The sequence below is a fragment of the Ambystoma mexicanum genome, chromosome 6q (genome assembly GCF_040938575.1).
Source record: "Ambystoma mexicanum isolate Mex_15411 chromosome 6q, UKY_AmexF1_1, whole genome shotgun sequence".
In the NCBI taxonomy this organism is placed as follows: domain Eukaryota; kingdom Metazoa; phylum Chordata; class Amphibia; order Caudata; family Ambystomatidae; genus Ambystoma; species Ambystoma mexicanum.
In genome coordinates this window covers 1,261,346,281-1,261,361,711 of record NC_090937.1, presented here as the reverse complement: position 1 = coordinate 1,261,361,711, position 15,431 = coordinate 1,261,346,281, and the positions used below count along the sequence as shown (strand labels likewise).

Sequence of the window (15,431 nt, the reverse complement as noted above, 5' to 3'; positions counted from 1 at the left end):
TCTCCTTCCCCTGGGACGACCTGTTCCTATACGCGTTGCTGTTGTTTCTTCGACTCATCAATCAACTCGGACGGTCCCGGGTGATCCTAGTCGCACCGGTGTGGCCGAGGCAGATATGGTTCCAGGACCTTCTGGACTTGTCAGCGTAAACCCCCCCAGTCAAACTGCCGATGGACATGGATCTTCTCTCCATGGAGGGAGGCGCCATCCTACATCACGACCCGGGATCGCTGAACCTGCAGGCCTGGCTCCTGCAGCACTAGAGTTCGGATCCTATGATATCCCGGCGGACTGCAAGGAGGTTCTTGCAAAGGCCAGGGCGTTCTCGACTCAAGTGCTATGGGCATAAGTGGAAGAGGTTCTTTGTCTGGTGCCGTGCACAGAAGATCAACCCTCTACGGATTACGTCCCCTCAAGAACTGCCGTACTTGCTGTCGATGGCCAAGGCGGGGCTGGCGCATGCCTCCATCAAGATCCACCTGGCAGCTATCTCCCGCTACACCAGAACTCCGGGGCGGTCGTCGCTGTGGTCTCACCGCCTGGTGAAGGAGTTCATGAAAGGACTGTTCCGCTCGTTCCTGCCGGTGAAGGCTCCGGCCCCAGCATGGGAGCTCAACGTGGTGCTGACCAGGCTCATGGGTCCCCCATTCGAGCCCTTGCACTTGGCACCGCTGAAGTTCCTGTCATGGAAGACCGTTTCTTGTGGCCATCTCCTCCGCATGACGCGTGGGAGAGATCCAGGCCCTCTCCTGTAAACCTCCATACCTGACATTCCACGAGACGAGGGTAGTGCTGAGGACGCACCCCTCCTTCATGCCCAAGGTGCCGTCAGACTTCCATCTCAACAAGCCCTTGGTGTTACCGGTTTTCTTCCCGTCGCCTTCATCGCTGGCTGAGAGGACTTTGCACTCACTGGATGTGGCTAGAGCGCTGATGTTCTACGTGAACCTCGCGAAGAGTCTTCGAAAGACATCACAGCTGTTTGTGAACTTTGGTCCTGTGAACCAAGGGAAGGCCCTATCAAAGGCTTCCATTTCCAGATGGCTCTCCGGCTGTATCATGCACTTTCACTGGTTGGTGAACAGAACATTGCCCTGCCGTCCGAGAGCCCATTCAACCAGAGCAATCGCTGCTACCACGGCGTTCCTGTCTGGTGTGCCCCTGCTGGACTGAGGTCGACACACACCTTCACAAGATTCTACTGCGTCGACCGGGATTCCAAGGAGGAGTCAAGAGTCGGCCAGGGAGTGCTGAGCAACCTGTTCGCTTGACGGTGCGCCTGGTGAGGAGGTAAGATGCCTAATGTTGAGTTGTTGCAGTGCTTAATTTTGAGCCTTGCCACCTCCCATGGTTGTGCATGTGGTTACTGTATTCTTGTATTCATGAGCATGTGAATCCATGCCAGACCCCATACTGGAGAAGGAACAAGTTACTTGCCTGTTCTCCAGCATGGGTCTGTCATGGATACACATGGGAACCCTCCCTCCAACCCCTCTGCGGTTGTTGGTCCTACTGCCACTTTACGTGCTACCAAATCTGAAGATGGCTGTCAGAGGAGGGGTTTAGGTAGAGGGCAGTCATTGGCTGGGGGCAGTATGACCCAGAGACCAGTGATTGGTTAATAGTAGAAAGACAGTTCAGAAATTAAACTGATTTTTTTTTTCTTTTCCGAGGATTCCCAGCTTGACAGGGAATATTCATGAGCATGTGAATCCATGCCAGACCCATGCTGGAGAACAGTTACAGGTAAGTAACTTGTTCATTCTGAAGCGCTTAACCAATTTGTTTCTGCCCACTCCCTTCATCGTGCCATCATGTGATTCAAATCTTGTATTACATACGGCCTCATTACACGGAAGGCGGTAAGGGTGTACCGGTAAGGGCACCGGTAAACCCTTACCGCCTTACTACGAGGTCCCTTTGCGGGTCCTCCCTTAACGCCTGGTTTTTACAGGCGTTAAGTACGGGACCCGCAAAGGGACCTTGGTGCTAATTACGGTACCGCAATTTGCGGTACCATAATTAGCACCTTCACCATTAACATGGAGCCCTATGGGGCTGACTGGCAATGCTGAAGGGGCAATGGCGGAATTAGCGCCCCCACACACCTTGGAATATGGCGCTAATTCCGCCATCCACCAAGGCGGACCCGGTAAGGTACCGGCGGCAGCCATGGCGCTATTAGCGCCATGGCTTACTGCCTTCCGTGTAATGAGGCCCATAGTCTTATGGCAATCCATTTGAGCCCTTACATTCGTGTCGTCTGAGGTTGCTCACTATGAAACTGCCTTTCTGTTAGCTATCGCGTCTCCCCGTAGGCTAAGTAAGCTACTGGCTTAGTCTTCCAAACAACCTTTTACATCCTTTAATTGTAAGAGTTGGGTCATCTTTCCTTCTTCCGTAAGTTGTCAGTTTAATCTAGCACAATGTATTGTACTGCCTTCTTTTTACCGTCCTCATCAGTCTAGAGGAGGAGAGACTACATAGTCTAGACCGCAAAAAAGGGCACAACAAGAACTTACGTATTCACCAAGATGATCAGCTTTTAATCATTTATGCTGGCCAAAGACTGGGCATGGCAGTGACAAAACAAACTATATTGTAATGTGCATAATGGAGTGTTACTCTTTAACAGGCAAATATTTTCCTGTAGGTCTGAGGGCGCATCCCACTTGAGGGGTGGCTGCTTCTTCAGCTCTGGAAAGAGGTGTGTAGGTGGAGACATTTGTAGAGCGGCAACCTGGTCGTCTCATCACACTTTCAGTACATTTTACTGTGTAGATTACTAAACAAGAACGCGTCTGAGGGCATATCCTTGTCTGCATGTCCACTCCCCTCATTGACAGTGGTGGCAGCAGCTATGCTCCAGTCAAAGCCAGCCGCTACATCCTCCACTGCAGCGTCTCCGATCCTTTCTAAAGAGGAAAAGCTTCTTGACGCCATTGGGTGAAAAAAGGTTTTTTTCAATTCGGCACTTCAGCTGCGTCAGGCTAATACCGAGCTTATCCTGGCTGCTGCTACAGTCAAACTGTGGAAGGAGCTTGCTAAGTTTCATGAATGTATTCCTCCTGATAGATGTCTGACAAAGCTTTCACTTGCTGAGTCACTGCATAGGCAACACTTCAGGACGTTGCTGCTCTTACCTACAAGCTTAGATCTCCTGTTGGTTTGCAGTAAGTTCTGTCTTCCTTTCGGCTAACGTTTGCATCAAGAAAATAATTTTAAAAAGCCAAAGAATCCCTTGCCCTCGGGTAAGAGCAATTTGTGGGCTTGGCAAACTGGTTTCTTGCAGGAGTGACTGGGATCCTGCCACCCCCCCTTTGCTCTGAATCGTGCACAAATTGAAAATGGGTTAACCTGCAGCTAAGGCAGTGAAGAGGGGTTGTTAGTTGGGGCAGTAAAGGTCTGGTCCTTTGCCAACATGTCTGCTCAGCACCTCGTCTACTTTTTGCCATCCCATATTTATCCTGGTTCAGAATCGGTCACTTATTCTTGTTTTAAGAGTGGGTAGATTATGTAGTTTACTTAGGTCACCATGTCCAGTAGTGTCCTCATGTTCACCAACCTCCACCTTCTTTAATTTATTTATTGTACAAGATATTCCTCCTAGTTGTAGCTCTAGGCTTTGAGTTTTGATTAGTTCAAATCTGATTAAATGTTCAGTTTCCTAGTTCTCATTCGTCTGATGAACATAACTGCAGTTGTCTGTTTCTTATTGTTTCTTGAAATATAATGCAAAGATTTATTTTCTTATGGCTCTTACTTTAATTTGAATCTCATATTCCGTCTACCATCCTACCGCTGCAATGTTTTGTGCACTCTTAGTTTGTAAACAATTTCATCTATGCCATCTGAATCTAAAGTCTATCTGGAGTAGAGACTTTTTTTTTTTTGCTTCTTTTTCAGGATGCAGAATGGACAAAAAATAAAGATTCCATCATTAAAATTGCTGCCATTGACAATGGTTTAGCGTTTCCATTTAAACACCCCGATGAGTGGAGAGCATGTAAGTATTTTGCCAACAGACATTTAAGCTTTTTTCTATTGCAATCGTTTTCAGTTGAATGAGTGTTTCTAAGGCTCATTTTATGTAAATTTGTTATTTATGCACAGTATTCGTGCCATCATCAAGAAGATTGGCAAGTATGGGTGTGTTTGAATTAGTTTAGTGGTGTGCTGTGTGTTGATTGCATTGTATTGCTGTGGAGCATTTTTCTGTCTAAATCTCTTAAACGATATTGCTTTCTTTGTAAAAATGCACGATTCACAATCCATTTCACATGGGGAAGTGTTTGTATCAAATAATTAGCCTGAGGACAAGCAGGTGAAAGTAGGTGTGTGTATATGTATATATGTGTGTGTGTGTGTGTGTGTATATGTATATATATATATATATATTTCTGATGTTTGTTAATCTGCTTAGAATCACATGCTGTGCATAGGTCCGACATCCAGTGGTCACTGCGGAGTATTGCATTTTGTTTTTCGTAGTCGAAAAGGGGACGTCGACAAGGCGTGTCTGAAACACTATCCCTATAGTGACGTGCGTTGTACCCACAATCCCTCACGCGTCGAGGTCCCTCAGATTGTTTTTTTCCGCCCAGCTTCTGGTCGCCTTCACGCTGAGCTCCTCGAGAGGCATTGCAACTCCTCGACCTTTGGTCGTTTTTTCTCTAATATTAATAATCCCTCCCTCGACGCAGTTGTAAGCTGTTCTCCGCCGAAAAGAATCTTCGACGGAGGGTCGAGCGGAAGGAATCCTTCGGCGCTGCCGAACACGTGGCCTGGCCTCGCAGGCCATATACAGTAGGGAGAGTGGGGTCGTGGGACATCTCTGGGTCTTTTCTGAGAATGCCTTTCCCTTTCCCCTTCCTTTCCCTTGGGGTGTTTATCGCGATTTATTGCCTCGGCTATGGAGAGGACACCGTTTAGGTTTTGCCCACTTTGTAAAGGCAAATTCACTTGGAAGGACAAGCACTCACGGTGTAACCGCTGCTTGCCCCTCGATCACAAGGAGGAAAGGTGCGCGGCTTGTCGGCTTCTTAAGCCTAAAACTCTAAAAGACCGAAGGGTTAAAAGGTGGGCGGCCTACGCGATGTCGAAGGCCGAAGGTTCACCCGCCGCTGCTACCACCGACAGTGACGAGGAACGCGATAACACGACCTCCGCTACGGAAGTCGAAACCCCCTCTAAGGAGCGCTTACGCGCTTCGTCGTCTGTCCCCGGCCCCGACGGGCTCGGCTCACGCCCTGCTTATGGGGATGAACACCCCGGCGACACAGACGCACACAAAGATCCACATAAACACACAACCCACGGCTCTTCTTCGACGAAGTCGAAAAGACCTTCGGCGCCCAAGGAGACGCAGGTTCCACCGGCGGCCTCCTCGGACCGTTCGGGTTCGAAGCCCCTCTCGCAACCGCAGCCGCGACCTGCGACTGGGCTTTCGGCAAACAAGGGCGCTGCCACCAAACCATCGGCCGGTGCGCACCAACAGAAAGCGCAGACCGCCGTAGAGCGTTCGATACCCATAGCGTCGAAAACTCAAGCTTCCGCCGACAAACGAGTCGCCGACAAGCGAGTCGCAGATAGCTTAGCAAGGATCGCTGTAGCCGACGCCCAAAAGCGTACGCCGAAGATTACGTCGAGCGTTACGCATCAGTTAAAGGATACGCCGAAAAAGCCCGAAGGGAAGCAGGGACTACCCCCTTCAGTCAGGGAGTCTCCCGACTCACCTGAAGGTTTTTCGGAGGGCGACGGGACACTTTCCTCGACGCTTTGGGAGAGGTCGAGCCATTTCGAGTTAGATAACCCTATGTTTCCCCCGCCAGACCGCTCTGGGCTACCCCATGAAACAATGGAAAGACTCCACCTCTGTATGGAGAGGATGGAAAGGTTCATGACCACCCAGGCCTCTCAAACTCACAAGAGGACCAGAGAAGGGCCTCAGGAGGACCCCAGGGCCAAAAATCCGAGGCTAGTCGATCCCCAGCAGGACACAGCCTCAGACTTCCAAGATGTATATGACCTCACTGGGGAGGAACAAGACTTCGAGGAGGAAGAGGATTTCATGGACAATGAAGAACAGAACCAGGAGGAATGTCTGGAAGACAGAACAGACATTATAGAAGAAGGCTTCGGGGTTAACCCAGAAGAGGGACCTTCACACCCCTGGCAATCACCATCAGTGTATTCCGACACTGATGTCCTAAACCTAACTCCTCCGGACAATTCTCCAGTTAGGAACACGTCTCCAATTGACGATCAGCCCACGTTCAATGCACTGTTGCGCAGAGCAGCAGCGCATTTCGAACTCGACACCGGGGAACTCTCTCCAGAATTGGACTTTGTAGAAAGAGTGATTAAAGAAAAACCCCCGGTCAGCCAGACCATTCCACTCCTCGCTTCAGTGAAGAGAAGGATCATACCTTCGCTGTCCACTCCCGCAATGATCAGAGGGGTCAATCCACGGATTGAAAAACTTTTCACTCCTTCACCCTCAGACCCCCTCTACATTAGGGGACATTCCATTCCGGATTCCCTAGTGGTATCTAATACTAGAAAGAGGGCAGGGGTACCACTTTCCACCAGTGAGGCACCCCCTGACAAGGAGGGCAAGAGGCTATATGCCCTTGCAAAAAGAGTTACTTCCTCGGCTGCCTTCTCAGCAAGAATTGCCAACAACAATTCATTGCTTGCAAGCTACGCAGACGCGCAGTGGGCCAAACTGCGAAAAGACGCCGAGGAAGCACCGGAGCCTTTACGTACGCGCCTACTGTCAACTATTGGCGAAGGAACCCTAGTGAACCAGAGCATTGTTAAAAACTCTCTGGACGCGGCAGAAACAGCAGGACGTTCCTTGGTACAAGGAATACTCCTAAAGCGCCATGTATGGCTGCGCAACTCAGGCTTTAAACCAGAGACACAGGCGTCTTTGATAAATAAACCTGTCGAGGACGCTAACCTCTTCGGAAAAGCGGTAGATGAAGCCCTAGAGATGGCTAAAAAAAAGTTCGACACTATCAAGACTCTTGACCAAATCTCTAAGCCCACTACCAGGCGCGGCTATGGCAACAAACGCTTTTTTCGTGGCCAACGCCAACACCAACAACAAAATCAACATCAGCAATACCCTGCCACCAATTACCAAACCAATAGTGGGCAGTACAGCCAAAGAGGCCAACGCCGGGGCAAAGGGAGGGGTCGGGGATCCACCCCCAGAGGCTCCCAAGCCCCCAACAACTCCAAGTGACGCGAAGATTCGCGTCCCCTCCCATGCAACACCGGTCGGGGGCCGGATAACATCCTTTCTTCCTGCATGGGAGGAGATAACGTCAGACCGTTGGGTACTGTCCACCGTAGCCCACGGATACTGTATCGAATTCAACAGTTCCCCATCCTACAGACCCCCGAGGGGACGTCGCATGACACCGGAACATCTTGCCATCCTTCTCCAAGAAGTACAACTACTGCTGGAAAAAGGAGCCATAGAGGTCGTGCCTCTATCTCAGGTAACGGAAGGTATTTATTCAGTGTACTTCCTTGTACCCAAAAAGGATCTAACCATGCGCCCTGTATTAGATCTGCGCCCAGCGAACAAGTTTATCAAACCCCAAAAGTTTCGTATGGTAACCTTACAGGAAGTAATCCCACTGCTTTCTCAGGGAGATTACATGACAACATTGGACATGAAAGATGCATACTTTCATATTTTAATGTTGCCAGCGCACAGAAAATACCTCAGGTTCATGATAGAGGGCAAACACTACCAGTTCAAAGTGCTACCCTTCGGCATAGCATCAGCACCAAGGGTATTCACGAAGGTGCTGGCAGTGGCAGCGGCCCACCTGCGCAGGTTGTCCATCCCAGTCTACCCTTACCTCGACGACTGGCTCATAACAGGGGATTCTTACGAAACATGCTTCTCCAATACCCAAAAGACAGTAGACCTTTTGTTCCAGTTGGGCTTCTCCATCAACGAAAAGAAGTCCAATTTAGACCCCAGTCAAATCAAGCAATTCCTAGGGGCTCTAATTCAAACAAAGGACGGCCTCGTCTTCCCCTCCAAAGAGAGGGTCCAAAACATGCTGTTTCAAATCCCTCAATATGTAACCGGTCGAGAGGTGACGGTACGCAAGGCAATGCGCTTGCTAGGAATGATGGCGTCGTGTATTTATTTGGTACCTCACGCGTGCCTGCGCATGCGCCCAATGCAAGAGTGGCTCAACAGCCAGTGGTGTCAGGCCAGCGGACTATGGGAGGATCTAGTTGTGGTCTCGCAGGCCTTAGTTCTCTCGCTACGGTGGTGGACAAAGGAAAACATGGAAAAAGGGAAACCCTTTGCCACACCCGCGGCGGAAGCCACTCTAACCACAGACGCATCCCTCACAGGATGGGGGGCGCACCTATCCCATCAGACTGCTCACGGAGTGTGGACTCCGAACGTAGCATCCAAACACATAAATCTACTGGAGCTACTAGCTGTGTTCAAGGCGCTAAGAGCCTTCCAGGAACACCTACAAGGCAAAACAGTAATGGTCCTTACAGACAGCACCACAGCCATGTACTACATCAACAAGCAAGGGGGCACCCACTCTCCAGGCCTGTCCAAGCTGGCCCAGAATATATGGAAGTGGGCTCTCAAACAGGACATGTTCCTACTATCACTACATGTACCCTGGGAACTCAATCTGCTAGCAGACAGTCTCAGCAGAGATTTCCCCCTGCCCAAAGAGTACGAATGGCGCCTGCACGAAGACATCGTCCTCGACGTCTTCACACAATGGGGATTCCCAGATATAGACCTGTTCGCAACCCTGGAAAACTCACAATGCCTAAGTTACGCCTCCAGGTACCCCCAGAACCAATCCAAGGGGAACGGTCTGTCGATGCAATGGTCAGGGAAATTTGTTTACGCTTTTCCCCCCCGACTCCCCTTCTCAACAAAGTGGTGCACAAGATGCACCAGGAACAAGTGACCATGATACTAGTGGCCCCAATGTGGGCACGACAACCATGGTTCGCTCACTTGATGGAGATGTCTCTATCCCCCCCAGTAAAACTCCCCTGCCCGTACAACATGCTGTCTCAGGACAAAGGCAGGACTCTGCATCCATGCCCCCAGAACATGAACTTAGCAGCTTGGCTCCTGAGATCATAGAGTTCGGACATCTACAACTCCCGCAAAGATGCATGGACATCCTCAGGGAAGCCCGAAAGCCGAACACTCGCCACTGCTATTCTAGCAAGTGGAAAAGATTTGTCATCTGGTGCAGGAGTAAAAGCATCAACCCTATTGACTGCTCTCCCACACATGTGGTCCTATACCTGACCCACCTATTGGATTCAGGTCTAGTGTTTAACTCCATTAAAGTCCACCTAGCTGCACTTTCTGCATACACCACTTCCCAACTCAAAGTGTCGTGGTGGAGGATCCCTGTTATAAAGGCCTTCATGGAGGGAGTAAAGAGAATACACCCCCCGATAGCTGACCCAGCTCCCGGATGGGACCTTAATGTGGTACTTACCAGACTCATGGGCTCTCCATTCGAACCCATGCACAAAGCATCTCTTAAACACCTCACGCTTAAGACTGCTTTTTTAATAGCTATCACCTCCATCAGGAGAGTAAGTGAACTTCAGGCTCTTTCTATTCTAGACCCCTTCGTTACAGTTCACAAAGATAAAGTGGTTCTACGCACTCACCCTAGGTTTGCTCCGAAATTTATTTCTAAATTCCACGTAAACCAATCTATAGAACTACCAACGTTCTTTCAAAATCCTTCCAATTTGGGAGAAAGGACTCTGCACACACTAGATGTATGCAGAGCGGTCATGTTCTACATGGAAAGAACCAGACCACTGAGGAAGACTAATCAGTTCTTCGTCTCGGTGGCAGCAGGAAGAGAAGGAGATGCAGTTTCAAAATCCACTATTTCTAGATGGATTGTTCAATGCATCACTCTCTGCTATACTCTTGCTAAGAGAGAACTGCCCTTTAGGCCAAGAGCACACTCTACTCGAGGCACGGGGGCATCCATAGCATTCATTGCAAATGTTCCCCTTGAGTCCATCTGCAAAGCGGCTACCTGGAGTTCTGTGCACACCTTTACAAAACACTACTGTCTAGATACACACTCTAGATCTGACTCCCAGGTGGGACAGGCAGTATTACGACACCTTTTCTCTACTGTTCCTTCTCATAACCCACCGCCAACTCCGGGTACTGCTCGCTAGTCTATGCACAGCATGTGATTCTAAGCAGATTAACAAACATCAGAAGAGAATGCATTACTTACCGTAAAAGCATTTCTGATGATTGTATCTGCTTAGATTCACATGCGCCCGCCCTTCCTCCCCGCTCAGATGGAAGGAACATAGACTTCCTTTATATATCTCTCTCTCTTTTCTGTACTCACTCACGTCTAGAAGGCTCCCTCAGGGCAGAAAAATACAAACAGAGGGACCTCGACGCGTGAGGGATTGTGGGTACAACGCACGTCCCTATAGGGATAGTGTTTCAGACACGCCTTGTCGACGTCCCCTTTTCGACTACGAAAAACAAAATGCAATACTCCGCAGTGACCACTGGATGTCGGACCTATGCACAGCATGTGAATCTAAGCAGATACAATCATCAGAAATGCTTTTACGGTAAGTAATGCATTCTCATATATATGTGTGTGTATTATTTATATATACTCTCTGAGGCTTGTGGAAGCTGCAGAGTATTAGTTAGTTTTTCAAAAATGGGCGTCAACATAGGGCGTGCCAGTAGACGCCGGTCCGAAGAACAAACAACCATCGAGACTGCACGACGGGCTTTGGGCCTCGGAAGGCCTCTTGCCTCAGCCCTGCAAGTGGGGGGGTGGAAAAATACTCGCACTCATTATTATTTCCTACATACACTAGCCTGCTGCCATAAGGTGACATATAGAGAGTACTCCATTAACATTTTGCCCCAAGTGCAACCGCAAGTACCCTTGGGTTGACAAACACGGCACCTGTAATCTGTTTGCCTAGGGACCACCCCGAAGCTAACTGCAGAGCGTTTAGCCTCTTTAAGGCTAAAACACTAAAGGACCGCTCCACTAAACATTGGGCCCATCACGCCAGGCAGCTCGAGGCCATGGAAGCGGTGGGATCCTTCAGTGATGGCAGCAACGCCGCCCTTTCAGACTGCGAGGGCACAGGGGCGTCGAAAGACACCCAAGCGCTAGTCCCCGACCTCAGAGGATTGTCCGGCGGGGCAGTTATGGGGAACACACCCGGCGACAATAGCGCTACCCAGACTACTACACCTAAACACACTAATCCCAACCGGGACTCGACACACGTGTCGAGTTCTCGGAAAAAGGAGGCACCTAGAGAGCGGTCCACAGAATCGGTGTCCTCTGGGCGTTCCAGGTCAAGATCGCCTCACGACACGCGGCAACCGTCCACAGTTGCAAAAAGTGCCTCGCTCCCCTAAGTCACGGAGGTATGGTTATCAGATGACGAATCCGACCTCCACCCCCAAGCTGCACGCTTGGAGTCGGCTCCGGCAGCCCGTTCGGCGTCTGGCTCTGAAAGTTGACATGCACACTCGAAAGATTCAGAGAGTACCTTACACACACCCGAATCTCAACGCCAGGTTTCGAAAGGTTCAGAGAAGGTCAAAACATCAGAGGGGACAAACAGCAGAAAAAGCCATCACACAACTTCTGCACCCCAGGTACACAAGGACAGACGCAAGTCTTCAGATAAGGATAAATCTAAGACCCCTGACCCTGTCACTAAACCTAAAGTTATCCCTCCCACGCTAAGATATGGGAATAGGAGAGGAACCTCAGCAGGAGGTGGTCATCCCCAGCTCCAGGGAATGGAGCTCTGAAGACATCGACAGGGTGATGAGGAGAATGTCTTTTATGGCTGATTTCTATGAGAAAAACCCTGATTATTTTCTTAGTTATCAAAGTACCCCTGACAACTCTACTCCTTCAGGATCCAAAGACCCTCAACCCCCTAGTAAGAGACCTCGGTTTGAGACTCCAGCACAGGGCCTGATTTTTACTACATTCAACCTTAGATCAGATATACAGATACTGGACGACCAAACAGGGGTCGATTATTATGGAGATGACAAGGGCCAGGATGGGAGGAGGAAAACGAGGCAGAAGTCTACAATATAGACTCCTGTTCGCAAAGAACCACAAGTTACTGACTCGCCAGTAGATAACTAGCCCCTTCTGAATGAGGTCTTAGCTAGAGCTGCAGAGCACTTCATATAGACACTCGGGGAGGGGGGGGCGCAAGAAGAGAGGGACTTTGCAGAGGAGATCATGGGGGACAAAAAACCCATTGCCCAGGCCATTCCAATTCTGAAGTCCATCTAACGCAGAATTGACCCTTCCCTCCTCACCCCTAATCTCGCCAAAACTGTCAACCCTAGAATTGAAAAGATGTTCAGGGCCGCCCAGTCCGACCCACTTTACATAAGGGGTCAACTTAAGCCTGACTCGTTGGTAGTCACTAACACCAGAAAAAGAGCGGGGACACCTCTATCAGCATCTGAAGCTCCCTCAGACAAGGAGAGCAAGAGGATTTATGGGTTAGGAAGGAAAGTGGCCTCCACTTCCACTTACCAGGCAAGAATCACCAATACGACCACTCTGCTGGCAAGCTATAATTGCCACCAGTGGGAGCAAGTAGCTGCTCTCATTGACTCTGCACTGGAACCACTAAAGGGCCAGTTAGCCCAGATCGCGTCGGAGGGTAGAGCCGTGTCCGGATGCATTCTAAAGACGACCTTTGACGCCACAGATAATGCAGGCCGGCTCATCGCAGAGAGCACCGTCATTAAGAGGCACGCTTGGCTTAGACAGTCAGGGTTTAAACCCGAGACCCAGGCTACCCTTATCGATATGCCGTTGGAACCGAATGTCTTGTTTGGCAAAGCAGCAGAGGAGGCACTCAAAACTTTAGGGTACGATACCCTAAAGTCCCTGGGACAATTGACTAATAAACCCACGAATCAAAGGGGAATAGTAATTTTCATCGCTCACGTGGCCAAAATTCCCAGAGGGGCTCCAATTACGCACAGGGGCAGGGTACATTGTGAGGTGGCAACCAACAGACTACCCAAAGTTATGGCAGAGGTAATAAGAGGAGCCGCGGTAGAGGGAGAGGCAGCCCAGGCAGAGGCGGTACGCCTCCCGGCAAACCATGACGTTCCGCTCGGGGTCTCTTCCCATGCATCCTGAGTAGGGGGGGGGGCGCATTTCCAACTTCACCCAAGCATGGGAAGGGATAACATTGGACAGATGGGTGCTGTCCAGTGTCCGCAGGATACTGCATCGAACTGCTGGAGCGCCCCCGCAAGCATCCTCCAAGACAAAAGATGCATTCCCTGGACCACCAAAAGATCCTCCTCGAGGAAATCGTCAATCTTCTCGCAAAGGACACGATAGAACTCGTCCCGGGCAACCAGGTAAACAAGGGTATTTATTCAACTTACTTCCTTGTGGCAAAAAAAGATTTGACAATACGCCCAGTATTAGACTTAAACCCTGCAAACAAGTATGTCAAGCCCCAAAAATTTCGCATGACTACTCTCCAAGAGGTAATCCCCCCTCCTAAAAAGAGGGGAGTACATGGCAACATTGGACATGAAAGATGCCTATTTTCATATTTCCAAGTTCCCAGCGCACAGAAGATTCTTCTGCTTCAAGGTGGACAGTCAGCTCCACCAGTTCAAGGTGCTGCCCTTCGGTATAGCCTCAGCTCCAAAGGTATTCACCAAGGTACTGGCGGTGGCGGCAGCACACCTACGCAGGGAGGCAATCCCAGTGTACCCTTACCTGGACGACTGGCTCATCACGGGGGAAACCCCAGTAATTTGCAGATCCAACATCCAAAGAACTATCGACCTACTCTTTGAATTGTGTTTCTCTATCAACGAGAAAAAATGAAGCCTGGTGCCAAGCACCTCCAAACAGTTTCTAGGAGCTGTCCTAAACACTCAAGAAGGGTTGGCCTTTCCATCAGAGGAAAGAATTTGGAATCTACTACTGCAAATTCCTCTATCAGTCCGGTTGCCAGATAAGGGTGCGCAAAGCGATGCGTTTGCTAGGCATGATGGCGTCCTGTATTTAGCTGGTCCCCCACGCGCGCCTGCGACCCATGCAAGAATGGTTGGTGAAACAGTGGTCTCGGGCAAGTGGTCAGTGGGACGATCTAGTGGTCGTTTCGCCAAAACTTGTACAAAGTCTTCACCGGTGGGCGAAAGAGAAACTGTCGAAGGGGAAATACTTTTTGAATCCGGAGATGCAGGCTATAGTCACTACAGACGCATCCCTATCGGGAGCACACCACCTTCACCACACAGCTCAGGGTCTCTGGTCTCACACAGTGGCCAAGAATCGCATCAATCTGCTAGAGCTTCTGGCAGTCTTCAGAGCCCTTCAAGCATTCGAACCCCACCTGTTGAACCTGTCGGTGCAGATCTTAACAGACAGCACGACAGCTATGTTAAACAAACGGGGAGGGACTCGTTCGCCAAATCGGTCCAGGCTTGCCCAGACAATTTGGACATGGGCACTCAGAAGGAACATTTACCTGTCGTCTCAACATGTTCCAGGGGATCTCAATTCACTAGCAGACGCTTTAAGCAGAGATCCCCTCCCAGAAGAACACGAATGGTGTCTGCACAGAGAAGTCGTAGAAGACCTCTTCTCACAGTGGTGTTTCCCCACTATAGACCTATTCGCCACAAGCGAAAACAGACCATGCACAGGATTCACATCCAGGTTCCCCCAGCCAAACTCCAAGGAGAACGCCCTGTGGATGAACTGGTCAGGGATGTTTGCCTACGCTTTTCCACCAACGCCTCTCATGAGGAAGGTGGTCAACAAGATGCACAGGGAATCGATGACGCTCATTCTAGTTGCTCCCATGTGGGTGAGACAACCGTGGTTCCCACACCGCCGCAGACTAGCAGTGTGCGAACCCATCAGACTCCCATTCTGGCACAACCTACCATCCCAGCACCAAGGTCAAACAGTACATCCTCAACCCAGCTCAATGAACTTGGCAGCATGGCTCCTGAAGTCATAGTTTGGACATCTCAACCTGCCACAGAGATGCATAGATATCCTAAAAGAATTTAGGAAACCAAACACGAGGCATTGTTACTTTGATAAATGGAAAAGATTTGTTATCTGGTGTCAAAATAGACAAATCAACCCGGTTGATTGCACTCCTTACAATATTGTCACCTACATTCTCCACCTTTTGGACGCAGGGTTGGTGTTTAATTCACTCAAAGTACACCTGGCGGCGCTGTCAGCCTACACCACCTCCCATAACAAGGTGTTGTGGTGGAAAGTACCAGTGGTTAAGGCCTTCATGGAAGGGGTAAAGAGACTCTGCCCTCCAATTTCTAAACCTGCCAC

At 49.9% G+C, this 15,431-nt stretch overlaps 1 protein-coding gene across 2 annotated transcripts in view; it reads left to right on the top strand.

The window, feature by feature from the left end:
* Positions 1–15,431, top strand: part of PI4K2B (phosphatidylinositol 4-kinase type 2 beta) — a 354,471-nt gene that overhangs the window by 175,823 nt on the left and 163,217 nt on the right. For both annotated transcript variants that reach the window (XM_069631865.1, XM_069631864.1), the window contains one exon: positions 3,907–4,006. In XM_069631865.1, the coding sequence (XP_069487966.1) occupies positions 3,907–4,006 (100 nt within the window). The remainder of the gene's footprint in view (positions 1–3,906; positions 4,007–15,431) is intronic.